Source organism: Nicotiana tabacum, chromosome 4, assembly GCF_000715075.1.
Source record: "Nicotiana tabacum cultivar K326 chromosome 4, ASM71507v2, whole genome shotgun sequence".
Lineage (NCBI taxonomy): Eukaryota > Viridiplantae > Streptophyta > Magnoliopsida > Solanales > Solanaceae > Nicotiana > Nicotiana tabacum.
In genome coordinates, this window is record NC_134083.1 from 70,296,255 (window position 1) to 70,324,080 (window position 27,826).

Consider the following 27,826-nt stretch of genomic DNA (forward strand, 5'->3'; position numbering starts at 1 on the left):
CTTTGCTGTCGCTTTCTGATATGAGATTACTAAAACAAGATAAAAGTGAGGTTTTGCCCGGTCTTTTACTTTGTTTTGTTTACTGTTTTTGTGCTTTTCCTTTTTTTTCTTTTTTTGTGTGGGTAATATAAGACTGATGGAAAGAGACATATGGAATAATTAGAGAACAATGATCAATATGGAAATATTGGGTTTCTGTGGTCAGAAAATGAAGATTGATACATCAACCCAAAAATAAAGATCCTTCATATCTTGGTTCTTCTATTTATGTATTTCTAGGAATCCAATTGCTTAATTTTTCTTCTTAAGATTGTTCTATCTTCATCCTCTTTCCTTTTTCAATCCTTGGGTTCTGGGCTTCTTTTGTGTTATTAGCAAATTCCCAATACCTTCATTAATTCTTTTCTAGCTGAATGTTTTTTTCTAAGATTTTCGAGCTATCACAGTTTTTGTTTGTACGTGTAGATTTTCACAGCTAGGGTTTTCCAGTCATTTGCAACTTTTTTTTGTGGCTGTGAAAACTTCAGTTTCTGAAATAGATTTCTTTTAGGGTTTTGAAGTTCTTAGCATTTATTTTGCAGATTTACTTTTTTCTTCCAACAATCTTTTGGCTTGTGAATTTCTTGGATATTCAGCTTTGCACTTCTCTTTAAGCTTTTGGATATCAGCTTCTTCTTTCACCGCTAGCTTTTCAGCTAATTAATTAGTAGCTAGCTATACCTTAATTTATTGGTAAATTTTCTTTCTTAATCTTGGACGAGTTTCTTTCATTTTAATTTTGAACTACTCCTAATTAGGAGCTTTTGCCATTGACTAAATTAATTGTGCAGAAAATAAAAATGGTGAGAGGAAAGGTACAAATGAAACGAATTGAGAATTTATCAAGCAGACAAGTAACCTTCTCAAAGCGCCGGAATGGACTTCTGAAGAAAGCTAACGAGCTATCTGTTCTTTGTGATGCTGAAGTTGCTTTGATCATTTTCTCACAGAAAGGACGACTCTACGATTTCGCTAGCTCCAAGTATTTTCCCCTTCTTATTTACATATCTTTACAATAATCAATCAATTGTTTTAACGGGTCCATCTTCGTCTCGTACTCGATCTATTCTCCTTTTTTCATTGAAAGAGAAAGTTCTCACTGTGTTCAATGTGTACGTTTTCTTATGCTTTTGCTTGCTAGTATTAATATTCTAATTTCGATGTTGTGATGAAGCTGTAAGGAGGCATGGACTTTGTGTACTTAGAAAGTACGATGACACTGTTCTTTTTAAGTTCGTCTAGTCATAACCTCGTGTGCATCAATTGCTTACTCAGTCCGTTTGCTACATCACGATTATTGTTTCATACTTGGATCAGGGACGTATCTAGGGTTCCACGGGGCACGTGAATCCACGATCCCCTCTCTAAATCATATATAATAATGTTATAGTTTTTCAAAAAATTTCAAATATATGTGTGTACATTCATGCTCAAAGTATTATATGACCTAATAATTATTAGGTGCATCTCTCTGGGTGAGGTTGTTAATTCAAATCTTATGTCAATCTTATTGTTTTTTTTTCTCTTTAGATTTAAATTGTAGTATTGCGTGTTGTGATCTAATGTTGTGATGCTGCAGATCGCGCATGGTCTTTTCATCATTTTATGCCAATCAAAGGCCTCTCTTATACGCACATTATCTTAATTTATTACCTTATGATATACACATTTCTTTTACATCTTGATGAAAGTTTCTTTGATGAGTGGAGTTGTTAGGTAAATGAGATTTTGTTTTTCCTTTGGGAACTTATTTTTGGGGGGTGGTTGGGGGTACGTCTCTTTTAATTGCTTTAAATCTTTTGGAGCAGTACGTATATATATCATATATGGTACATGTAATATTACTACTGCTTGTACTCCTATATATTCATCTTTTTATGTGTTAGGACACCCTCCTTATCGCTCGAGTACCCTCATTTCTTTGGGAACTAAATCCAACTAAAGTCTTGTTGATTGTGTCTGAGATAATTCTTTTTATCTTTCCCTTTTCAAGTGAAGTGATGCAACTATAAGAAAAACTAGCTACTATGGGAGAAGTAAACATAAATAAAGTTACCCTATGCAAGGATCTTATCATCTAACCTCGTCACTCCTGACTGATTCCAGCTCCATATTTCAGCTGCATCAGATAGGTATTTGGGACAAAAGGTAATCCGGCCGCAGATGATGACTAATAGGGATTAGATTGTGTAGTACCGCACAGTTTAAAGGCTGTCATTGATCATTTCCAGCACACGGTTGTATAATGATTAGAAGAACAATATATAGCAATATTGGGACCTTACTAGCAACTCAATTTTAATTTTAATGGTGTATAAAAGGTAGTCTGGTACACAAAGCATCTCGTGTTCGAGTATGGTCCCGGAATAGGCCGCATGTCAAGGGTTGTGATATAGACAGCCTACCAAGAGGCTGTTTCCAGGGCTTGAACCCGTGATCTATAGGTCACACAGAGACAGCTTTACCGTTGCTCAAAGGCTAATGGCAGTGGATTCATAATATTTTTTGTTTCGACTCCTCCCATGAAGTAATATTTGTTTCTTCTTCATTTGATAGGCGGAGCAACACACTTAAGCTTTCATATATGAAAATTTTGTTCTTTGTTAAGTTTCCCCTAATTTATGACATAGTTTTGGTGAAAGCCTTACAATTACTTCATTTTGGGTGATTCAGCATGCAGAAGACAATTGAGAGATATCATGAACGTGCAAGAGAAACGATGGTGGACAACAGCACTGAACTCCAGCAATACATGGAGGTCAGTGTTCTTTTGAATTACTTCCATGGTTTTCTCTTATGTGCATCAAGCAGCTATTTGTGAGAAGCAAATATTGTTTGAGCTATAATGCTACTGTCAAATACTGTTGCTCTCATTACTCCTTCCCCCTTTGGGCGCCGGCCATTCCCTTTTTTTTTCTTGCTTAATTCATAGATTTAGTATAACAATATATGGAATAGGGCCTTAAATATTATAATTGCATACACATGAATATTGGATTTCATTTGTATCAAGCTATTTGTGTTTGATTGACAAATTATATGTGCAACTACTTTTGAAGCTATTATTTCAATATTGTTAGATGAAGAGGAATACTTGAGGAGATAAGAGGGTTATAGGAGAAGAGAAGACTTTGTCTTTTGGAAGAGAAGCTCTTCAACTTTTTTTAGTTTAAATGGCAAGTACGGACTAACCTAGGAGCTAAAGGAGAAATTTAGAACTACTTCTAAATAAAGCTAATCGTCTAGCAAACGCAAAACAGAATTCAGAGTTTTATGGATAAGATATCCTTCTAGAGACGTCAAAGAAGTTCTAGACAAAACTCAAACTTTATATAGTAAAGCACCTAGAAAATTTTAAATTACATTTACAACATCCCTAATCTCAATCTTCAAAAATCTTCAACTTGAGAGGCTCAATAATTTCATCCGCAACTTGATTAAGAGTTTTCACATACCTGAGCTCCACATCATTTTTGGGCAGTGTTTTTTTCGTTTTCACACATATAATTGCTCGCTCCGTTATCTAAATACCACGAATTACATGGATCCCTTTTGTCTTACCTTTTTTATGAGTTGACATTGGTTACAAATTACATCGATTTGTAATACCTTTTTTTCATTTCTTCTTGATGGTAACCGCGTCCTCTTTTTCTTCCTTATTCACGACCACCACTTCTAAATGAATCTTGACCTTTTCTCTTTATTGGAGTTGTTACTGTTGCTTCTTCCTCAACCATGACAAACACGTCCTTTATAGCTTTTTTTCACCTCCTATTATTCTTAAGGATCCCTTGGTTACAAGAAGTAGTTTTAGCTAGTGGCTCTTTGTGCGTCCTCTTGATCTTATTCTTCAAAGACTTGTAAAGAACCCTTTAATTTTTCTAACGTCGTAGAATCTAAATCTTTAGACTCCAAAATTGCACACACAATATAATTAAAAATTTAGGTGTTAAAGAACACATGATTTCTTCTAGCACATGGACAACTTCTACTTTCTCTCGGTTTCTTTTCTGTTGATTCACAACGAGGTCACTTTTAAACAATAATCCAAAAATGAATTATTTTCATTTTTAAAGTTTCAAAGTCAGCCTTTAGAGATTGAAACTTTACCTTTTTCACTTTATCAACTATTTAGAGAAAATATTGTATATCACTCTAGTTTCTTTTGGCCTTCTTAAATTGACATCATCCGAGCATTAGTGAATGAAAGTGAAAGCTTGCCAATAAGAGAATTTAACACTCATGGAAGAATCAACGGTAACAACTCTAACAATGAAGAAAAATCCAACAATCATTTAGAGACATGATCGCAGACAAGGAAGGGGGGAGGTGTCACGACCCAAAATCCCACCTTAAGGATCGTGATGATACCTAATCTCTCAAACTAGGTAAGCCGATCACTTACAACAGTTAAACCAATAAAACATGATATTATGAAGCAGAGAATATAAATGCGGAAATAAAGGTGATACGAGCTAACACGACGATAATCAAAACAAATCCCCAAGACTAGGTAGTACAGAGTCACGACCTCTAACCGAATACATAAAAATATCTCAAAATACAATAATGTTCGGATAGATAATTGACATTATAATTGTAAGGAAATGACTCCAAGGGATTACGATGATCAAATCATCTCTACCTCAAGTCCTAACGATCAAAGAAGCTCTCACTGCCTGGATCTGCTATCTCCAACACCTGGATCTGCAAAATATGTGCATAAGTATAATATGAGTACACCACAGTTGGTACCCAGTAAGTATCAAGACTAACCTCGGTGGAGTAGTGACGAGGTTCAAGTTAAAACACTCACTAATCAAATAACTTGTGCAAAATATCAAAGAAAAACCGGCATCAGGAAGAATAACAGAAGGCAATAACTGAAATCCCATTCGAATAAATGATAACCATTTAGAACAAATAAAAGTACAGTTTTGACAATAAGTCATCAAATAGAATCATATACACATGACATATCGTTCCCACATTATCATTCACCTTTGCTCGGAAAAGGCCTCATGCCAAAACATAAGTGACACTCGCACGGCAAAGACCCCGTGCCACAATATAAGTCACACTCGCACGACAAAGACCTCGTGCCACAATATAAGTCACACTCGCACAGTAAAGACCTCGTACCTTAACATATACCACAATCGTACGACAAAGACTTTGTGCCACCACGTATATCGTTCCCATGTCAGTTACCAATAACATGTTCAAAAGGTATTATCAAGATTCATTTAAAACAATACATGCTATCTTTCATTTTACTTTAATCTGTTATGTTTCTAATAACTCAACAGAATATGAGATAACAACTCCACGTAAGAAATTCCAATTTGGCAACCCAATCATCAAGTAATAACCGATACACAGATTAGCACATTAAAAACAACACAACAAATCACGTAAAAGGCATGACACACACAAGGAAGTCATAAGCACAAACAAGAAAGCCCCCTTTTCACCACTACACAAATATCATCAATAAAACGTCCCCAGACCATCACATATCATCCCCCACACAATCACCTCTATCTCACCGCATGCGCAACAATAAAGTAAAGGCCTGTCTTGTCTCGCCACACGTATTTAAATAATAATCCCACCTTGTCTTGCCACATGCTCAAACCCGATATAATCCGCCTTGTATTTCCACATGTGCAGTATCAATAATAACAATAACATGACAAAAACATCATGCAAATACTTGAACAATCCGCCCAACAAATACACATGTATCATAATCACAACACCACAACATGCCAACAATTATTATCAAGACATAAACTCACAATCTGCCAACGTAGTGCACAAGGACAAACTAATAAAGGAAATGCGGATGGTTGTTCAACATAAGAGCATGAATTCAACTAGCTCACATTAGCATCAATCTCACAAATGCCCAACTTTTCCAATTAAGAAATTACAATCCTAGAACATGATCTCTAGCATAGAACATAGGTTCAAGTAATTATCCAAAGTGAGAAACACGTAGTACAAGAAGCTCTCAATCAAAACAAGGCAATAAAAGCAATCTCGAGTCAAATCCGGTCGTAAGGCACAGATACGTCTGTGTACACACTCATTACCTCGTGTATACATCGTTTACACATAATGCAAACAAGCAATTAAGCCAAATTATGAGGGGATATTCCCCCACACAAAGTTAGGTAATTACCTAAATTAGGCCAAATCAACACTCAAACATAGATTTTTTGTTAAAATTGACTTTCGCGCGGTCCAAATCTAACAAAAAATGACTTAATAATATCAAACAATACAAGAGAAACCAATTTCGATCAATAAAGTTAAGATCTTTACACAATTTCCTAAAAGTCAACAAAAGCCAACATCGGGCCCGCTCGGGCAAAACCCGAGTCGAAGGGTAGATCTTGACTACCCATAGTCCACGAGCCCAAATATGCTATTGATTTTCAAATCCGAGTACAATTCGACTCTCAAATCTCAATTTTTTATTTTTTAAAACATAGTAAAAGATCCCCAAAAATTCCTTTCAATTCCCATAAGTTTGATATTAAAACCCATAAGAAATCAAGTTAAAATATTGAAATTGAGTCAAAATCACTTACCCAATAGCTAGATGTTAAAATCATCTCCAAATATCGTCTCCCGCCAAGTCTTGGGTTCAAAATATAATAAAATAAGACCAAGTCAGGAAATAACCAACTATAAACAAGCTGCAAATGTCGTATTTGCGACCAAAGGTTCGCAAATGCGATCTCCGCAAATGAGACACAGGGATCGCAAAGCGAACCCTGTCAGCCCCAACAAATGTCACAAATGAAACACATTCTTCACAAATGGGAAGCCAGAACTATCACAAAAGCGACAATGCCATTGCAAATATGATAATCCCAGCCTAGGTGCATCTTCGCAAATGCCATCTTGATGTTCGCAAATGCAAACCTTCCAGCTCCCAGCCCACCTCGCAAATTTGATGACCTCTTCGAAAATGCGAGGTCCACAAATGCAGACATGGTCTCGCATTTTTGAGACCTGCAACATCAACACAAAAAACTAGCAAAATCGAATCTCACTCAAACACTCTGAAACGCGTCTGAAACTCTCCCGAGCACCCCGGGCTCCACACCAAACATCCACACAAGTACATAAATGATCTCGCTCGTGCACACATATCATCAAAATCACATATAAAACCACGAATCGAATACCAAAACACATCGAAATTTCCATGAAACTCAAGAACTTTTAAAACACAACCAAGCGTCTGATTCCTATCAAATCAACTCGGAATGACACCAAACTTTGTAGACAAGTTCCAAATATTAAAACGGACCTATTCGAAGTGAAAAAACCGAAAATCCAAACCTGGTAGCCACAGTCAACCCATGGTCAAACTTAGGAAATCTCAAAAACCTCAAAATTGCCAACTTTTGGCAAAAATAGCCAAATCAACCTAGGAACCTCCGAATAAAATTCCGACCATATGCTTAGTTGTAAAATCACCATACAAACGTATTGGAACAATCAAAATATCATTCCGGGATCATTTTTATAAAAGTCAAACCTCGGTCAATATTTCTAACTTAAGCTTCCAAGCTAAGAACCAAGCGTTCCCAATCAATCCAAACCAACTGTTTCTGCTAGTCACATAGTGACAAATACACACACAGGAAGCTTAAAAAGGGTAAACGGAGCTCAAATACACAAAATGACCGATCGGGTTGTTACATTCTCCCCCACTTAAACAAACGTTATTCTTTGAATGTTTCCAGAGTCGCTCCAGAGTCGTCAAATCACTGAATAGACTCTACATACATGTACCTATGGGCGACCCCATATCATTATAATCCATATAAGTATGTCAACAACCTCGACTGAAGATTATTCCTTCCAACCGATGAGCCTTGAACCAAAGTTAAACATTCAAGCCTCCTCCTAACACCCGATTCTTACACATACACACTGTATCGACCCTGAACATCTACAACAGATCATAATACTCTCACAAGGTATAATGTCATGGCGTAACTCATCGCTTATATGCCCATAGCAACAACTTCGACCACAATACCTGCCCATTACCAAATCCGGTATCGGTAAATAACCTCATATCGAATAAAACCTTGTTGCGAACCTTCACAATAGTGATAATGATGTAAGAAACATGTGAAAATGCATTCCACTCACTCAACCAACAAGTTGTGGAGTTCTCTCGCTCGGCTAGAACCAATGCCAAGCTCTAAGCTTATCAACGACATTCTTATTCTGACATAACTCATCCAAGTCCAATCGCACTAATTTCAGGTCCAATGATCTCATCTCATCCAGTACAAGCTATACGACCGACAAGCCACACCAAACGCCACCTAGTCACATACGTCGCAATCTATACCCAACAAGCACAACTCGAGCATAACTGAAGATCAAAGGAGAAACACATGAGAGAACTATCCAACAAGTACAAAACCCCATCAGTACCATACCATGAGCCCATTCTATAAGGGAGAAGCAAAACACATGAAATAATCATAAAGAATCTTATCCTAACATAACCCCACTGTGGGACGTAGCCCGGTCCAAACATATTGATCAACCTAAAAATATGAGGATCCCATCCTCAACTCGGAATCACAAGTAGGATAAACATCCCATCAACTGAAAACCTTTCACTAACTCCATCCCATCGAATAAAACCACAAGAAGCAATGGACTCCCTATGCCTGTAGAGCGCCACAATTGCAAGTCGTGGCTAAACCATCCAGGAATCACATCCAAAATCCACCATATTACGTAACAAAAGTCCAACCCTAGTATCATAACCCCCAATAATGACTAGACAAGAACGATAAACACAACCCACCATAATAGACTCCCTAACGGGTATAGACACATAAATATGGGTACTCATGAATCACGAGGCTTATCCAAACATGAAGCAAAATAGGACGACACATACAAATAAGTAGGACCGGATCAAATAAAATTGATGCATCTCTATGACAAAACGGAACCATACCTCTAACCATACCTCATTCATACTGGGGAAAGCATAATGACGGGCCTGGCCTCCCCCTCTAAGATGCCCCCTACCCGTCTTTCCCCTATCTCTAGTTGGATGTGAATGTGTAGCAACAAATGGAGCGAAACCCATAGCCTGAGTACTCTGCTGAGGTACACATGCTCGGAGTCTAGGACAATCTCTCACCTTGTGCCTGATATCCCCACACTCAAAGCAACCTCTCTGCTGACGTGGCTGTGGGAGTTGATCGGATTAAGTGCCTTAGGACCCATGGATAACTGTAGCACCACGTGAAACTTGAAGTGTAGACTGAGATGGCTGAGGTACACATGCTCGGAGTCTGGGACAATCTCCCACCTTGTGCCTGATATCCCCACACTCAAAGCAACCTTTTTGCTGATGTGGCTGTGAGAGCTGTCCGGTATAAGTGCCTTAGGACCCATGGATAACTGGAGCACCACGTGAAACCTGAAGTGTAGACTGAGCTGGCTGGTCAACAAAACCTCTACCATGACGTGCCCTGCCCCCAAAATATGGACTAGTAGACCCTCTAGGTCCACGAGGCTTCTTAGCCTCCCTATCCTTGCATTTGCGACCAGAGGTTTGCAAATGCGGCATAGGGATCATCAAAATAACATATAAAACGACGAATCGAATACCAAACGCATAAAAATCTTCATGAAACTCAAGAACGACTAAAAACACAACCAAGCGTCTGATTCCTATCAAACTGTCACGACCCAAATTAACCCTTTCATGATGGCGCCTATCATGGAACTAGGCAAGCCGACTCATTTCCAAAACAAACCAATATTTTCATTTAAAAGATAATTTCAAGGCTATTTAACATAAAAACCTTCGTAAAGGAGTTCAAATCAAAACAAAAGTGCGAAAAGAAAAGCCCGACATCGGGGTGTCACTAGTCATGAGCATCTGCTATAATTTGTCTAACAATATCGAGACTAACATAGTCTAGAAAATAGCTAAATATAACTAAAGGAAGATAAGAGGGATAAGGGCAGGGGCTACGATCGCCAAGCAGCTACCTTGCTATCCCCGAGTAAATATGCAACCACAATAATCAACAACCGCTACCGCGTCCAGCTACACCTGGATCTGCATACAAGGTGTAGGGAATAACGTGAGTACGCCAACTCATTAAGTAACAACAATAAATAAAGACTGAGCAGTAGTGACGAGCAATAAAGCATATAAAGTTTATATCATAAAATCTCAGTAAAATACCACATGCTTTTAAAATCAGGATTTGAATCAAAACATCCCGTTTAAACCGAGTTCTAGTAAAAATCATTTAAAAAATATTTTTCAGCAGTTTTCAAACAGAGGCTAAATGCAAAGGTGAGCAAAAATGATGAAATAATAAACAGCCTCTCAGGCAACATCACAAATATACAGCCCCTCGGGCAAACCTCACAATCACTCATGCCTCTCGAGCATACCTCACAATCACTCATGCCACTCGGGCATATCTCACAATCACTCATGCCTCCCAGTCACTCAATACTCAGCATTCGACACTTGACACTCGCACTCAGTAGGTACCTGCACTCACTGGGGTTGTGTACAGATTCCGGAGGGGCTCCTTCAACCCAAGCGCTATATCAAGCCAAATCATGGCATAAATCACTCAGGCCCTCGGCCTATATCAAACATGCTACGATGCACAACCCGATCACATAAATATCCTCATAAATTAGGCCCTCGGCCTCACTCAGTCATAAACCTCTCAAGCCGCCCCGGCTCTCGGTAAAAACAGGGTGCTCAGCCCGAAACAACATTATATGCATCAAAACAGAGTAATAAAATTGAGTTATGCAGTAAACATGTATAACCATGACTGAGTATAGATTTTCAATCGAAAACAGTGAGAGGATAGTAAGAAAAAGGCCCCTAAGGATCCAATCAGTGCTGGCACAAGGCCCAAACATGGCATTTCGCCCAATTTACAGAAACTCATAAATATCATATAATTTCATTAAAATATGCAACTTTACAGTTGCTATGGGACGGACCAAATCACAATCCCCAATGGTGCACGCCCACACGTCCGCCACCTAGCATGTGTGTCACCTCAAAATAGTAAATGATACGAAATATCTAGGGTTTTATACCCTCAAGACTAGATTTACAATCGTTACTTACCTCAAACCGGTCAAATCTCTACTCCGCGATGCTCTTGCCTCTCGAATCGGCCTCCAAATGCTCCGAATCTATTCACAATCAGTACAATACCATCAATATATGCTAATGGAATGAATTCCACAAGAAAAACTATCAAATTATCCCAAAAACCAAAATTGGGTCAAACCCGGCCCCGGGCCCACGTCTCGAAATCCGGCAAAATTTATAAAACTAGAAAGCCCATTCACTCATGAGTCCATACATATGAAATTTATCAAAATCCAACATCATTTGGTCCTTCAAATCCTTAAATTACCCTCCACAAATTCCAAGCCCTAACCCCTCATTTTCCCCCTATTTTCACCCCTAATTTCCACGAATTACATGATTAAACATTGGGAAATCACCATATATACGAGTATTAGGGCTCAAGCAACTTACCTCACTGATAGCCCTTGAATCACCCTTTAAAATCACTCCCCAAAGCTCCAAAAACCGACTTGAAAATGGTTGAAATGAACCAAAATTCGCAAAGTGTGCAATATATACCTTCTGCCCAGATTTTCCCGCACCTGCGGTCCTTAACTCGCACCTGCGCGACCACACCTACGGTCCAATGAGCCGCACTTGTGCAACTCACTTATCCGCCCAGACTCCGCACCTGCGGCCAGGCCTCGCACCTGCGAGCCCGCATATACGTCCAAGCTTGTGCACCTGCGCTTTACGCTCAACGTCCCAATTTCCGCATCTGCGATCAGTCCACCGCACCTGCGACTCCCCTTTCCGCAAGTGCGGAAATATTAGTAGCAGCAACTTCAGCTGCATTTTTCAACTTTGACAAATCCGTTAACCACTCGGAATTACACCGAGGCCCTCAGGACTTCAACCAAAAATACCAACAATACATATATCAACATACAAACTTAGTCGAACCTTCGAATCACTCAAAACAACATCAAATCACCAAATTACCCTCGAATTTAAGCCTAAGAACTTCTAAACTTTCAAATTCGACAACCGATTCCGAAGCCAACCAAACCACGTCCGAATGACCTCAAATTTTTCACACACATCACAGATGACACTACAAACCTACTCCAACTTCCGGAATTCTATTCCGACCCCGATATTTAATTTTTCACTGCCGACCAAAATCGCCAAATTTCCAACTTTCGCCAATTCAAGCCTAATTTTACTACGGACCTCCAAATCACATTCCGGACGCACTCCTAAGTCCAAAATCACCTAAAGGAGCTAACATAATCATCATAATTCAAATTCGAGATCGTTTACATATAGGTCAACATCCAGTTGACTTTTTCCAACTTAAGCTTCTACTTTAGAGACTAAGTGTCTCATTCCACTCCGAAATCACTCCGTACCCGAACCAACTAACCCGGTATATCATAATATAGCTTAAAAGCATAAAGGAAGCAGAAATGGGGAAAACGGGGCTATAACTCTTGAAACGACCGGCTAGGTCGTTACATCCTCCCCCTCTTAAACAACCGCTTCTCCTCGAACGGGTCTAGAAACATACCTGGAGTCTCGAATAGGCATGGATATCTGTTCCGCATTTCTCGCTCAATGTCCTAGGTGGCCTCCTCCACCGGCTGCCCTCTCCACTACACCTTCACTGAAGCTATGCCCTTTGACCTCAACCTTCGAACCTGCCGATCCAAAATAGTTATCGGCTCCACATCATATGTCATATCACCCTCCAACTGAACCGTGCTGAAATCCAAAACATGGGATGGATCGCTAACATACTTTCGGAGAATGGAAACATGAAACACTGAATGCACACTCGACAAGGTGAGTGGCAAGGCAAGCTTATAAGCCACCTCCCCTATCCTCTGAAACACCTCAAAAGGCCCAATAAACCAGGGGCTCAACTTGCCCCTCTTCCCAAACCTCATAACACCCTTCATGGGTGATACCTTCATCAAAACCTTCTCCCCAACCATGAAAGATACATCACGGACCTTCCTATCCGCATAGCTCTTCTGCCTATACTGCGCCGTGCGAAGCTGCTCCTAAATCAATTTCACCTTATCTAATGCATCCTGGACCAAGTCTATACCCAAGAGCCTAGACTCACCCAGCTCAAACCCTCCAACCGAAGATCTACACCTCCCCCCATATATAGCCTCGTACAGATCCATCTGAATACTCGACTGATAACTGTTGTTATATGCAAACTCTGCGAGTGGCAGAAACTAGTTCCATGAACCCCAAAAGTCAATGACACAAGCACACAACATGTCCTCCAATGTCTGAATGGTGCGCTCGGACTACCCGTTCGTCTGAGGGTGAAAATCTATGCTCAACTCAACCTGAGTACCCAACTCTTATTGCACGGTCCTCCAAAACAACGATGTAAACTTAGTACCTCTATCCAAAATGATAGAAACTGGGACACCATGCAAGCGAATAATCTCTCGGATGTAAATCTCAGCCAACCGCTCTAAAGTGTAAGTAGTACCAACTGGAATGAAGTGCGCGGACTTGATCAGCCGATCCACAATAACCCAAATAGCATCGAATTTCCTCGACGTCCATGGGAGCCCAACTACGAAGTCCATGGTGATCCGCTCCTACTTCCACTCTAGGATCTCTAATATCTGAAGCAAGCCATCCGGCCTCAGATGCTCATACTTAACCTGCTGACTGTTGAGACACCGAGTTACAAACCCAACTATATCCTTCATCATCCGCCTCCACCAATAGTGTTGTCTCAAATCCTGATACATCTTCGCGGCACCCAGATGGATGGAATACCGCGAGCTATGGGCCTCTTCAAGAATCAACTCCCGAAGCCCATTTACATTAGGCACACATATCCAACCCTGCATCCTCAATACACCGTCATCACCAATAGTCACATCCCTAGCATCACCTCTCTGAACCCTGTCCTGAAGAACGAGTAAGTGGGGGTTATCATACTGACGATCCCTGATATGGTGAATAAGAGAAGACCTGGAGACCACGCAAGCTAACATCCGACTCGGCTCCGAAATATCCAATCTCACAAGCTGGCCCGCTAAGTCCTGAACATCCAATGCCAAAGGTCTCTCTGCTGCCGGAAGATATGCTAAACTTCCCAAACTCTCCGTCCGGCGACTCAAAGCATCGGCCACCACATTGGCCTTCTCCGGATGGTATAAAATAGTGATATCATAGTCCTTAAGAAGCTCCAACCATCTCCGTTGACGCAAATTAAGATCCTTCTGCTTAAACAGATGCTTCAGACTCTGGTGATCGGTATAGATCTCACAATGAACCCCATACAAATAATGACACCAAATCTTCAAGGCGTGAACAATAACTGCTAACTCAAGATCATGGACAAGATAGGTCTTCTCATGGGTCTTCAACTGGCGCAAGGCATAAGTAATCACCCTACCCTCCTGCATCAAAACACAACCAATGCCTATTTTAAGGCATCACAATACACGGTGTAAGAAACTAAGGCTAATGGCAGAACTAACACTGGAGCTATGGTTAAAGCAGTCTTGAGCTTCTGAAAGCTCTCCTCACACTCATCCGACCACCTGAATGGAGCACCCTTCTGGGTCAATTTGGTCAAGGGCGATGCAATAGATTAAAATTCCTCCACAAAACGACGGTAATAACCCGCTAAACCAAGAAAGTTCTTAATCTCCATGGCTGAGGACGGTCTAGGCCAACTCTGCACCGCCTCTATATTCTACGGATCCACCTGAATACCCTCACTAGACACCACGTGCCTTAAAAATGCGACTGAACCGAGCCAAAACTCACACTTGGAGAACTTTGCATAAAGCTTCTCCTCCCTCAATCTTTGTAATACAATTCTCAAATGCTGAGCATGCTCCTCCTGGCTATGAGAGTACACACCAGGATGTAATCAATGAATACAACAACAAATGAGTCCAAATATGACTGGAATGCACTGTTCATCAAATGCATGAACGCTGCTGGGGCATTGGTCAGCCCAAAAGACATGACCAAGAACTCATAATGGCCATATCGGGTCCTGAAAGCTGTCTTAAGAATATCCAAATCCCGAATCTTCAGTTGGTGATAACCGGACCTCAAATCAATCTTGGAGAACACCCTCGCTCCCTGAAGCTGGTCAAATAAATCATCAATACGAGGCAAAGGATACTTGTTCTTGACTGTGACCTTGTTCAACTGCCTGTAATCAATACACATTCTCATGGAACCATCCTTCTTCTTCACAAATAGAACCGGTGCACCCCAAGGTGACATACTAGGCCGAATCAACCCCTTATCAAAGAGTTCCTGAAGTTGTTCCTTCAACTCCTTCAGCTCCGCCGGTGCCATACGATATGGTGGAATAGAAATGGGTTGAGTGCCCGGCACCAAATCAATACCAAAATCAATATCCCTGTCAGGCGGCATGCCCGACAGGTTTGCAGGAAACACATCCGGAAAATTACTTACCACCGGAACATAATTAATGGTAGGAGTCTCTGCACTAACATCCTTCACAAAAGCCAAGTAAGACAGACAACCCTTCTCAACCATACGCTGAGCCTTAAAATATGAAATCACCCTACTAGGTACATAATCTACAGAACCGCTCCACTCAACCCTCGAAAATCCTGGCATAGCCAACGTCACGGTCTTTGCGTGACAATATAGAACAGCATAACATGGAGATAACCAATCCATCCCAATATCACATCAAAGTTAACCATACTGAGCAACAATAGATCCACTTGGGTCTCCAGACCCCCAATAGTCACCACACATGACCGATATACGCGGTCAACAACAATAGTATCACCCATAGAAGTAGATACATGAACAGATGAAATTAAATACTCACGGGGCATATCCAGAATATGGGCGAAATACGAGGAAACATATGAATACGTGGAACCAGGGTCAAATAATACGAAGGCATCTCTGTGTCAAACTAAGACAATACCTGTAATCACAGCATCTGAAGCAATAATATCTGGTTTGGCAGGGAGGGAATAGAAACAGGCCTAGCCACCCCCTGATCTGCCTCCCCCTCTAGGGAGACCCCTAGCTGACTGACCTCCACCCCAAGCTGACTGGGTGGGTGGTGAAGTAACTTGTGCTGAAGTCGAAGGCTGACTCCTCTACTGAGATAGACCTCCATGACGATGAGGACAATTCCTCCACATATTCCCAAACTCCCCACACTCAAAACAACTCCCTGATGCTAGTGGCGGCAACTGAAGGGAACCCCTAGCACCGAAATAACTGGTAGAAGAACCTGGCATGGAGGAGCTCTGAACTAGTGGAGCACGGGATAAACTCTAAGCTGGAAGGGCACAGAGTGATGAGTGGCCCTGATTAGAACTGAGAGAACCATGGCCAGGTGATGAACCACTGTGAAATGGCTGAGCTGACTGAGCCTGTCTGAAATGACGACCTCTACCGTGCTGGAAGTGACCCTCAAAAGGATCACCGCTGAATCCACCCAGACCACGAGGCCTCTTGGCCTCCCTCTCTACCTTCTCCTGACTGCGAACCATCTCAATCTGTCGAGCAATGTGGACAATCTCATCAAAGGTAGCACCAGACACCCTCTCTCTGGTCATAAGTAGTTGTAGCTGAAAAGTGAGACCATCAATAAACCTCATGATCCTCTCCCTGTCCGTGGGAATCAACCAGATAGCACGGGCCAACTCCGAGAATCGTATCTCATACTGCATCACAGACATATCACCCTGGCAAAGTCGCTCAAACTGTCTGCGCAGCTCCTCTCTGCGGGATCGAGGCACGAACTTCTCCAAAACGACTACAGAGAACTACTACCAAGTAAGGGGTGTTGCGCCAACAGGCCTACATCTCTCGTAAGTCTCCCACCATCTGAGTGTAACCCCAAAAAACTGAAAAGTAGTGAATGAGACCCCACAAGTCTCGAGAATACCTGCAGTACAAAGTATCCTCTGACACCTGTCCAAGAAGTCCTGAGCATGCTCTCTCAGTGCCATTGAAAGGTGGCGGCTGGAGTCTCCCAAACCTCTCCAACCTATGCTGATCATCCTCGGGCATAGCAGGAACCACATAATCTTATGCAGCTACAATCAGCTGGGCTGGTGGTGCCCCATGTGTCTTGAGTCCTTGAAAAACCTGCTCGAGTGTGCGAGCGACGGGAGTCTGAGTGCCTGTGCCTCCCCCAGCCTAAGAAGTGGTTGCGGCCGTCGAGATAGAGACCGCCTGAGCAAGGCCGGTACACGCTGTAGGAATCTGAGTTAGGGCCTCCTGAAGGCCTGGAATCATAATAGGCACAGGTGGTGCCTGAGCTGATGCATCAACAACTGGAATTTGGTCTTGATCTGGAGCAACTGGTAGATCTGCAGGTACTGCCCCAGCTGCGGCGCAGGTTGAACCTCTGCCTCTACCACGACCTCTACTGCAGCCTCGGCCTCTAGCGGCCCTGGCTGGTGGTACTGGTGGCTGGCCCTCCTGACCGGTAGTACGAGTCCTCACCATCTGTGAGAGAATAAAAAAATAGATGTTTAGTTACTAGAATCAACAGATTCGCACAACAATAATTCAAGAATGTGCAGTTTCCTAAGGGTTCTGTAGCCTCTCGAAGATAAGTACAAATATTTCCGTACTGATCCGCAAGACTCTACTAAACTCGCTCATGACTCGTGAGACCTATGTAACCTAGGCTCTGATATCAACTTGTCACGACCCAAACTAAACCTGTCGTGATGGCGCCTATCGTGAAACTAGGCAAGCCGACTCATTTCCAAAACAAACTGATATTTTTATTTCAAAGATAATTTCAAGGCTATTTTACATAAAAACCTTCATAAATGAGTTCAAATCAAAATAAAAGTGCGGAAAGAAAAGCCCGACATTGGGGTGTCACTAGTCATGAGTATATGCTATAATTTGTCTAACAATATCGAGACTAACATTGTCTAAAAAATAACTAAATACAACTAAAGGAAGATAAGAGGGAGAAGAGCAGGGGCTGCGATCGCCAAGAAGCTACCTTGCTATCCCCGAGAAAATTTGCAACCAGAATAATCAACAACCGTTACCGTGTCCAGCTATACCTGGATCTACACACAAGGTATTGGGAGTAACGTGAGTACGCCAACTCAGTAAGTAATAACAATAAATAAAGACTGAGCAGTACTGGCGAGCAATAAAGCATATAAAGTTCATATCATGAAATCTCAGTAAAATACCACATGCTTATAAAATTAGGATTTGAATCAAAACATCCCGTTTAAACCGAGTTCTAGTAAAAATCATTTAAAAAATATTTTTCAGCAGTTTTCAAACAGAGGCTAAATGCAAAGATGAGCAAAAATGATGAAATCATAAACAGCCTCTCGGGCAACATCACTCGTATACAGCCCCTCGGGCAAACCTCACAATCACTCATGCCTCTCGAGCATACCTCACAATCACTCATGCCACTTGGGCATATCTCACAATCACTCATGCCTTCCAGTCACTCAGTATTTGGCACTCGGTACTCGCACTCAGTAGGTACCTGCGCTCACTGAGGGTGTGTACAGACTCCGGAGGGGCTCCTTCAATCCAAGCGCTATATCAAGCCAAATCATGGCATAAATCACTCCCGCCCTCGGCCTATATCAAACATGCTATGACGCGCAACCCGATCCCATAAATATCCTCACAAATTAGGCCCTAGGCCTCACTCAGTCATAAACCTCTCAAGCCGCTCGGGCTCTCAGTAAAAACAGGGTGCTCAGCCCAAAACAACATTTATATGCATCAAAACAGAGTAATAAAATTGAGTTATACAGTAAACATGTATAACCATGACTGAGTATAGATTTTCAATCGAAAACAGTGAGAGGATAGTAAGAAAAAGACCCCTAAGGATCCAATCAGTACTGGCACAAGGCCCAAATATGGCATTCCGCCCAATTTACAGAAACTCATAAGTATCATATAATTTCAATAAAATATCCAACTTTACAGTTGCTACGGGACAGACCAAGTCACAATCCCCTACGGTGCACGCCCACACGCCCGCCACCTAGCATATGCGTCACCTCAAAATAGTAAATGATACGAAAAATTTGGGGTTTCATACCCTCAGGACTAGATTTACAATCGTTACTTACCTCAAACCGGTTAAATCTCTACCCCGCGATGCTCTTGCCTTTCGAATCGGCCTCCAAATGCTCCTAATCTATTCACAATCAGTGTAATACCATCAATATACGCTAATGGAATGAATTCCACAAGAAATATTATCAAATTAGCCTAAAACCCGTAATTGAATCAAACCCGCCTCCCGACCCACGTCTGGCATTCAGACAAAATTTACAAAACTAGAAAGCCACTCATGAGTCCATACATACGAAATATATTAAAATCCGACATCATTTGGTCCATCAAATTCTTAAATTACTCTCCACAATCCCAAGCCCTAACCCCCCATTTTTCACCCCTAATTTCCACTAATTACATGATTAAATAACGGGAAATCACCATATATACGAGTATTAGGGCTCAAGCACCTTACCTCACTGATAGCCCTTGAATCACCCTTCAAAATCACTCTCAAAAGCTCCAAAAACCGACTTGAAAATGGTGGAAATGAACCAAAATTCGCGAAGTGTGCAATATATACCTTCTACCCAGGTTTTCCCGCACCTACGGTCCTTAACTCGCACCTGCGGTCCAAGGAGCCGCACTTGCGCAACTCAATTATCCGCCCAGACTCCGCAGCTGCGGCCATGCCTTACACCTATGGGCCCACAGGTGTGTCCAAGCTTGCGCACCTGCGCTTTACGCTCAACGTCCCAATTTCCGCATCAGCGATCAGTTCGCCGCAACTGCGACCCTCGCACCTGCGACTCCCCCTTCTGCAGGTGTGGAAATATTAGTAGCTTTAGCTGCATTTTTCAATTTTGACAAATCCGTTAACCACCCGGAATCACCCCGAGACTCTTGGGACTTCAACCAAAAATACAAATCAAGTCATATATCAACATACAAACTTAGTCGAACCTTCGAATCACTCAAAATAACGTCAAATCACCAAATTACCCTCGGATTCAAGCCTAAAAATTTCTAAACTTCTAAATTCGACAACCGACACTGAAACCAACCAAAGCACATCCGAATGACCACAAATTTTGTACACACGTCAAAAACGACACTACAAACCTACTCCAAATTCCGGAATTCCATTTCGACCCCGATATCAAATTTTTCACTAACGATCAAAATCGCCAAATTTCCAACTTTCGCTAATTCAAGCCTAATTCTACTACGGACCTCCAAATCATATTCCAGACGCACTCCAAAGTCCAAAATCACCTAACGGAGCTAACAGAACTATAAGAATTGAAATCCGAGATCGTTTACACATAGGTCAACATCCAGTTGACCTTTTCCAACTTAAGCTTCTACTTTAGAGACTAAGTGTCTCATTCCACTCCGAAACTACTCCGGACCCAAACCAACTAAGCCAATATATCATAATATAGCTTAAAAGCATAAAGGAAGCAGAAATGGGGAAAACGGGGCTATAACTCTCGAAACGACAGGCCGAGTCGTTACACAAACCAACTCGGAATGATGCTAAACTTTGCAAACAAGTTCCAAATGACATAATGAACCTATTTCAAGTCTCGAAACTAAAAATCCGAATCCGGTAGCCACAAAATAAACCCATAGGCAAACATAGAAAATCTTTAAACTTTCAAATTACCAACTTTCGACAAAATTAGTCAAAGCAACGTAGGAATATCTGAATAAAATTTCGAGCATATGCTTAAGTTAAAATCACCATACGAACCTATTAGAACCATCAAAATACCGTTCTAGGGTCGCTTTCACCAAAATCAAACCTAGGTCAACATTTTCAATTTAAGCTTCTAAGATAAGAACCAAATGTTCCCAATCAATCAAAACCAACCATTTTCGCTAGTTACATTGTCACAAATACACACACATGAATCTTCAAAAGGGGAAACGAAACTCAAATACATAAAACGACTGGTCGGATCATTACAAGAGTACATAGTTGCCATCAAGAAACAAATAAAATAGGTATGACAAAATCTAAAGTTGAGTGCTAAAATTATCATTGGGCATTACCCTTGGAGTGCTATACAACATTGAAGAGAAACCCAACCTTATTGATGACAGGAAAGAAATAGTAATGTCAATATTGTTCTCACATTTAAGGGGAATAAGACAAGGATGGCTGTAGTTTGTGGTAATTGGACAATCGAGCAAGCAACCATAGTGTGGATACAAATAAAATATATTGCCAAGGAGTAAGTGGAGCTCAACTATGTAAAGATTCGTGATCAAGAGGTGCAAATATTTTTGTGAAACTTCTCAAGTTTGAAGATTTTCAAAAATTAGGATCAAGACTTGGAGTAAATCAAAGAAAATTCAAAATTAAGGGCATGGATGTTGTTGATGTAACTTAGAATTTGTTTCTTTGCTTCAAGTCTTGATCTCAGTCTTCAAAAATCTTAAAACTTGAAAGAATACGTAAAAGTGTTCGCAACTTGATAATGAGTCTTCATATTTGAACTCCAAGTCTTTCATGAAACACTTTTTTTGTATCAAAAATACATATGGTTGGTGCTCCGTTGTCCAAATATTACGAACGACAATCGACCTCATCCTTCTCTATGACCATGAATCCATGATCTCTAAATGCTTGTCGACTTTTCTCTTTATTGTTGGAATTGCTATACGATTGCTTCTTCCTCTTTCACGACCACCACGTTCACATGCTGTATAACTCTTTTCACCTCCATCATCCTTTAGGGATGCTTTGGTTTTAAAAAAGTTGTCTAGTAGCTCTTCTTGTGTCCTCTTGATCTTTTTTCATGGGCTTGTAAAGAACCTTTAAATTGCCCCTACCATCATAAAATTTAAATCTTTCAACCCTCAATAGCACACACCACATAATTAAATTTAGATGTTCAAGAATGCATGATCTTTTCTACCACATGGTTATCCCTTACTTTCTTTCTTTTCCTTTTTAACAGATTCATAACAATCTTTATTTTTGAATAATAATCTGAATCTTTCTTCATTTTTAAAGCTTTAATGCTTATGAACTCTTTGGAGAGATCTTTTATAATCTCGTAAGCTTTTTTGATCTGGTTGCATTGACTACCTTTTCAAATATAGCATCATCCTAGCATTGGTGATGAGAGTGAGAGTTATTCTTTCTTATCTTTTCAAATATCATCCCAGCATTGGTGATTTTCTTAAGCCTGAGATTCACCTCAGTGCGGTAGTCAAAGCTCAAGAACTGACTTCAGCCTTCCAACACTTAATTTTATTTTAGGATCATTAAGATCTGATTTGATTGTAAGGCAGCAGAGTAAACAAAAAGAAAATGTTGAAGGCACAATATACGTGAAACACTTTTCCCAACTTGTATTAATAAGATGTATGTAAGAACATAAAGAAGCCAACCCTTTGGCCAAGTACAAAGAACACCCTAGTTTAATGCCTTAGAATATTTTTTCTACACTAAGCAATTCTATCTCTCTACTCGAAATTAGGTGCTAGTAGCACACATTTATAATGCAGTCAGCCCTATTATACATGTCAGACTCTCATGAGTTAGTTTTTCCTAATTCAGTTGACATCCCCAACTGATAGGCTATAAAATCGTGCATTTACTTAGCCTACAAAACTGCCTTGACTGGATAGTGGTAGAAATAACCACCCGATTTCTTTGACATGTGCTTCGCATGCTTGTCAACCACCTCATGTGCATTGCACACTTGTGTCTTGTGCCCAGCTACATGCTTTAAGTCAAGGCTAGCGCCTAGCCTTGTCAACTTTGCCATGCCAACTGCCTATGCCGAGTCCCACGTACAATGGCCCATGATAAGGAGCAATATATCAAACCCTTGCCATGTATGTTCCATAGTCCGAGCTCCTTGGCTAAGGGGCTAACAAACCTCCCCCACTCGAAGAATTTGTCGTCCTCGACGAAGCAGTTTTCGCATTTTTTCCAGCACCACCATTGATCCCAAATATGCATATTGTTCTTCACCTCTTGCTGCTCCGCTTGACTATTATCTTCTGTAAGTAGAGCAGTATTTCGCTTAAGCTGCGCCAATTTCTTGCCAAATAAGTCCTTTGCAAAGAAAGCAACCATCAAATTTGCCACTTTGTTCCCCTTGCTTTGAAGTTCCAGTACTTAGCTTTTCCTTCTCGTTGCCATTGTCCTCAGTAGCATCATCATTGTCATTTCCCCTTATCTTTCATTTCTTTGCCTTGTCCTTGTTTTCATGTTTGAACTTAGACATAAAAAAAAGTCCGAATTTTCCTCTCCCAACCGGAAGTAACCCAATGCATTCACGTTATGCCTTCGGAGGTCCATTTGCGCGCCCACGACTGCTACCCATGCAAGAAGTTATGCGACTTGTCTTCCTCAAACATATTGCTTATGTCTAGCATCGAAGAACTGAAATCTTTGATATATTCTCTAACCGTTTCAATTTGCCTCAACTTTTTCAAACGGTTTCTAGCAATCCAACCCGCATTGCTAGGAAAGATTGATCCATTAACTCTTTTTTCAGCCTTTCCCAAAAGTCAATTTTAGGCCGATCAGCACTCACGTCATCTGCCATGCACGTACGGCACCATAGTTTAGCATTGTCTACCAAGTACATTGTTTTAGCATTAACTTTGTCCTCATCTCGCACATGGGCAGCATGAATGTACTGCTCCATATGGCACAAGAAGTTTTTCGAGTTTTTTGGCACTCCTTACACCATTTAACTCTTTTGGATCCGGTATTTTAACCTTGGGACGATCTGCACCACGTTGAGCATCAAAATTGCCAACAACACGACGCAACAAGTTATTTTTTGCCATCAGGTTTGTGCACTCTTGGCTAAGTCTTTTTATCTCTGCCTCAAGATAGGCAAGACGAGTTACAATAGACAAGAGTTGCTCACCCTCAGAAACTGTTCCACCAGCGCCTCTAACGCTGCTAGTTTTTCTTGCAATTCTGCGTTGTCACCATTCATGTTCACGAACAACACTGTCTTTTTCACGAAATCCAGCCACCGAACGACATGATTTTACAAACCCTTTATCTACAATTTCTCACGCAATTTGAGAACCAAAATTGGCCATTCGAAGGCACCATTTTTCATGACTTTCTTCGATGAGACCAGGGACGGACCTACGTTGGGTCAAGAGGGTTCATATGAACCCACTTCGTCGAAAAATAACACTATGTAAACATGTATATTTTTTCTTTCTTCGAGAAAATAGTTGACAATACGTTTTGTTGACCCCTCTTAGCATAAAGATAGTGTCTGTCCTGCAGGCAAAGTGGGTTTAAATTTATTAGGACGTCCTGAGTTCGAAACTAGTCTGTCCAAGAAAGTTTTCCTATATATATAATAGGATACTCTTTTAGACATAGAACATACACAAAAGTTTATATTTCTCTTTTAAAACTAGGAAAGATTTTTCCATATAAATACAATTTAGAAAAAGAAAATTACACCGTTTTATTTTTTTTCCTAATAGAATAAAAAATCTGAAAATTATAAATAATTCCCAATTCCCAAATCCTTCACTGCTTCTTTCTTGCCTGAATCTTTCACTTCAAGTTCAAATTCACATTGCTTCCATAGCCATCTCGGTACGCACTGCCGCTTCTCGCTGTCTTTGTATATTTGCTTCTTTGTATTTTGAACTCACTTGCTAAAAATTCTGGGTCCGCCACTGGATGAGACTAGGAAATTGAAAAGAAGTGGTGCATTATTTGTCGTAACTATTTGTCCGCCACTGGATGAGACGAGGAAGAGGAATACTTGAGGAGATAAGAGGATTGTAGGAGGAGAGAAGATCGAAGAGTATTGAAGAGAGAAGTTCTTCAACCTTTCTTATTGAAAGTAGTCATTAGTACAAAGAGGGTTATTTATGGGTGTTAAAAGAGAATTCTAGCTAGAACAATTTTTAGATAAAATTTATCACCTAGAAACTACAAAAGAGAGTCTAGAGGTCTTTCTAGATAAGATTATTCTTGAGAAATACAAAAGAGTTCTATACCGAACTCAAACTTAATACCTAGAAAATTCTTAATTACATTTACAACAAATTTATCGATGGCATTCAGTTGATGACGGATTATTAGTCTTTCTATATATCAGAAATATTTGTACAATTAGCACTGTGGAAAAGATCTTACAGTGGACAAAATGAAGAAACCTTCTTACCAAAATCTGTAACTGTGACTATTAATAAAATTTAGCTCGTCATTTCCAAACTGAGAAGATCCCACTAGTATGTTCTCGTTGTTTCCTATCACTCCTACTGAATCAGCAATTCAAGCGACCGAGAAATATGTGCCACAATTTGAGTATGATGAAACCAAGAGGCTTGATGAGGGAGATAATAAGCATAAAATAAATCCATAATTCTTCATTTTACGAGATTGATTATTTGCACCTAATTATGACCAATGGGGTAAAACTATACAGAATATCTCATTGAACATCATCTATAATCCAGTTTTTGCATATTTTTATTGTAACAATATGGCTTCTTTCATCTTTTTTTTTTCTTTTTTAAGTATGGCTTCTTTCATCATATATTGATTTCATATGCAGCACTTGAAGCATGAGACAGCTAACATGGCAAAGAAGATAGAAATCCTTGAAGTTTCCAAACGGTTATTCTCTCCGCTTATTCTTCAATATGCTTCTCTCAAGCTACTTGGAGTATTTACTTAAATTAATGTTGAATTTATCAAATGACTTAATTAGGAAGCTGATGGGACAAGGTTTAGGGTCATGTTCAATGGATGAACTACAAGAGATTGACAGCAAGCTCGAGAGGAGCCTGGAAAATATCAGGGCCAGAAAGGTAGTATCAATTAATCTTCTGCAAAATGCACTTTGATTCCCTTTTCTTCCTTTTTTCTTGTTTGCAATATCAGACCATTTTATCCAATATTTAGGTGTTTTCGCAGTAATCATTAACCTGTTCCGTCTTTGGTCATTTTCTAGGCTCAATTATTTAAGGACGAAATAGAAAGCCTAAAAGCAAGGGTATGATGAACAGTTTATGCATTTTAGGGCTTTTACTTCTTTGGTAAATTCATTATTTTCTGACTTTTTGTGTATTTTTTTGTCTTGTTCAGCAGTGTCTATTGCTAGAAGAAAATGCAAATTTACGAGAAAAGGTGAACTCTCTGATTTTCGCTTTTCCCCCTTAGACTATTAGTTGAAGAAAATGCATGATCATCGGACACAGTGGCGGTGGCACTTATGTCCAAGGGGAGTCGATTCGTCGGAAAATTGCATATGGCATAACGATATATGCCATATGCTGAATCTCCTTGACTTCTTTATGTGTTTACTTCTTTATAGTTGAACAGTAAAATCCTAACTCTGCGACTTATTGAACATGCAAACTGAATCTATAGGGATTTATTCTAATCCAATTAGCAAAAGGAGTCATGGTATTGTCTGAAATTGTAGTTCAATTGCATGCAATCCTATCTGGAAAGAGTTAAGTTTGCTATTATGGCTAATCATTGCGGTAAAAAATTGAAATTCCAAAATTTGCTTTGTGTTGGAGGCCATCCTATCTTGATTATTCTTTATTTTGGCGAAACGAAGTTATAGTATCAAATCCCGTTTGACTAAATCATACTAGGATTTATTGTACATTGCTTTTCTGAAATCACATCTGTGCAGTTATACAAGTATATAAGCATGCATAGGTTAATGCAAGTGTTTGTGCATGTAAAGCGTTGAGTATTATCGTGACTGCTTAATTAGTGGTTTATACTCATTTCCATTTCTATACATTTTCTCAATATCTAATGGTGCTTTGGGCCTTAGTAATTAATATTTCTAACTACGCGTAAGTTATGAAATGTAGTCAGCTTATAACATTAGGGCATCATTATACTAATTAATCATGTGTTTGTTAGCTTATAGGCTAGTTGAACTGTATTTTATTGATTTAAATAGTGTCACTAATATTTGGTTTATGTTCTCATTTGCACATTTGAAAAATCATTTATCAACCCAGTGCCGCCTAATGCCAACGCCATCAGCAACACCACCAACTCAACGGAAAGAAAGGGGAAATTGTAGCAAAAATGCCCAGAATTCGGAGGTGGAGACTGAATTGTTTATCGGCCTTCCTGTAATGCGCTGCTCATAGCTGCTGAGACAATTAATGGGATATATTTCGATTTGCATAATTGCATACATATTTTATGGCTTTTCTCAGTAACATAGAATAAATGGCTAGCATTGCTCAATTGTTTACACACATAAGGGCTTGCAAATTCAACAAATAAAACCTTCCAATAAGGGTAATCCTCTCTTTTTTTTTTCTTTTTCTTGTAGTGACCTTTTTGTTGTTTACCAAGTGTAACTACGTTTCCCCGAACAACAATTTTCACTACAAGAAATCGGACTTTTTGCGGCGACAAAAGTCTCTACAAAAACCCTGAAAGTCGCTACTAGTTGCTTGTTCAAAACCCTGAAAGTCTGATTTGAGTTGAATATGTTTACTATATCGTTTGTCTTTTTTTACGTTTTAAACTCAATGTTCTGATGAAATTGTTTTACGGTCATATTCGAATAATGAGAAAAAAGATAGTGATGTTTAGGTGTA

The 27,826-nt window shown here is 40.1% G+C and overlaps 1 protein-coding gene across 2 annotated transcripts; it reads left to right on the top strand.

Moving 5' to 3' along the window:
* The first annotated feature begins 149 nt into the window (after positions 1–149).
* On the top strand, positions 150–27,826 carry LOC107793039 (MADS-box protein AGL42-like). Of its 2 annotated transcripts, none has more exons than XM_016615320.2 (8): positions 150–732; positions 831–1,021; positions 2,713–2,797; positions 25,801–25,862; positions 25,957–26,056; positions 26,200–26,241; positions 26,337–26,375; positions 27,233–27,826. In XM_016615320.2, exons 2-8 carry the CDS (start codon positions 840–842, stop codon positions 27,365–27,367), a joined length of 645 nt encoding a protein of 214 aa, XP_016470806.1. In that variant the 5' UTR covers positions 150–732; positions 831–839; the 3' UTR covers positions 27,368–27,826. The 2 variants fall into 2 exon arrangements, with proteins under 2 accessions (XP_016470806.1, XP_016470805.1); XM_016615319.2 differs by having other exon boundaries at positions 152–732; positions 26,334–26,375.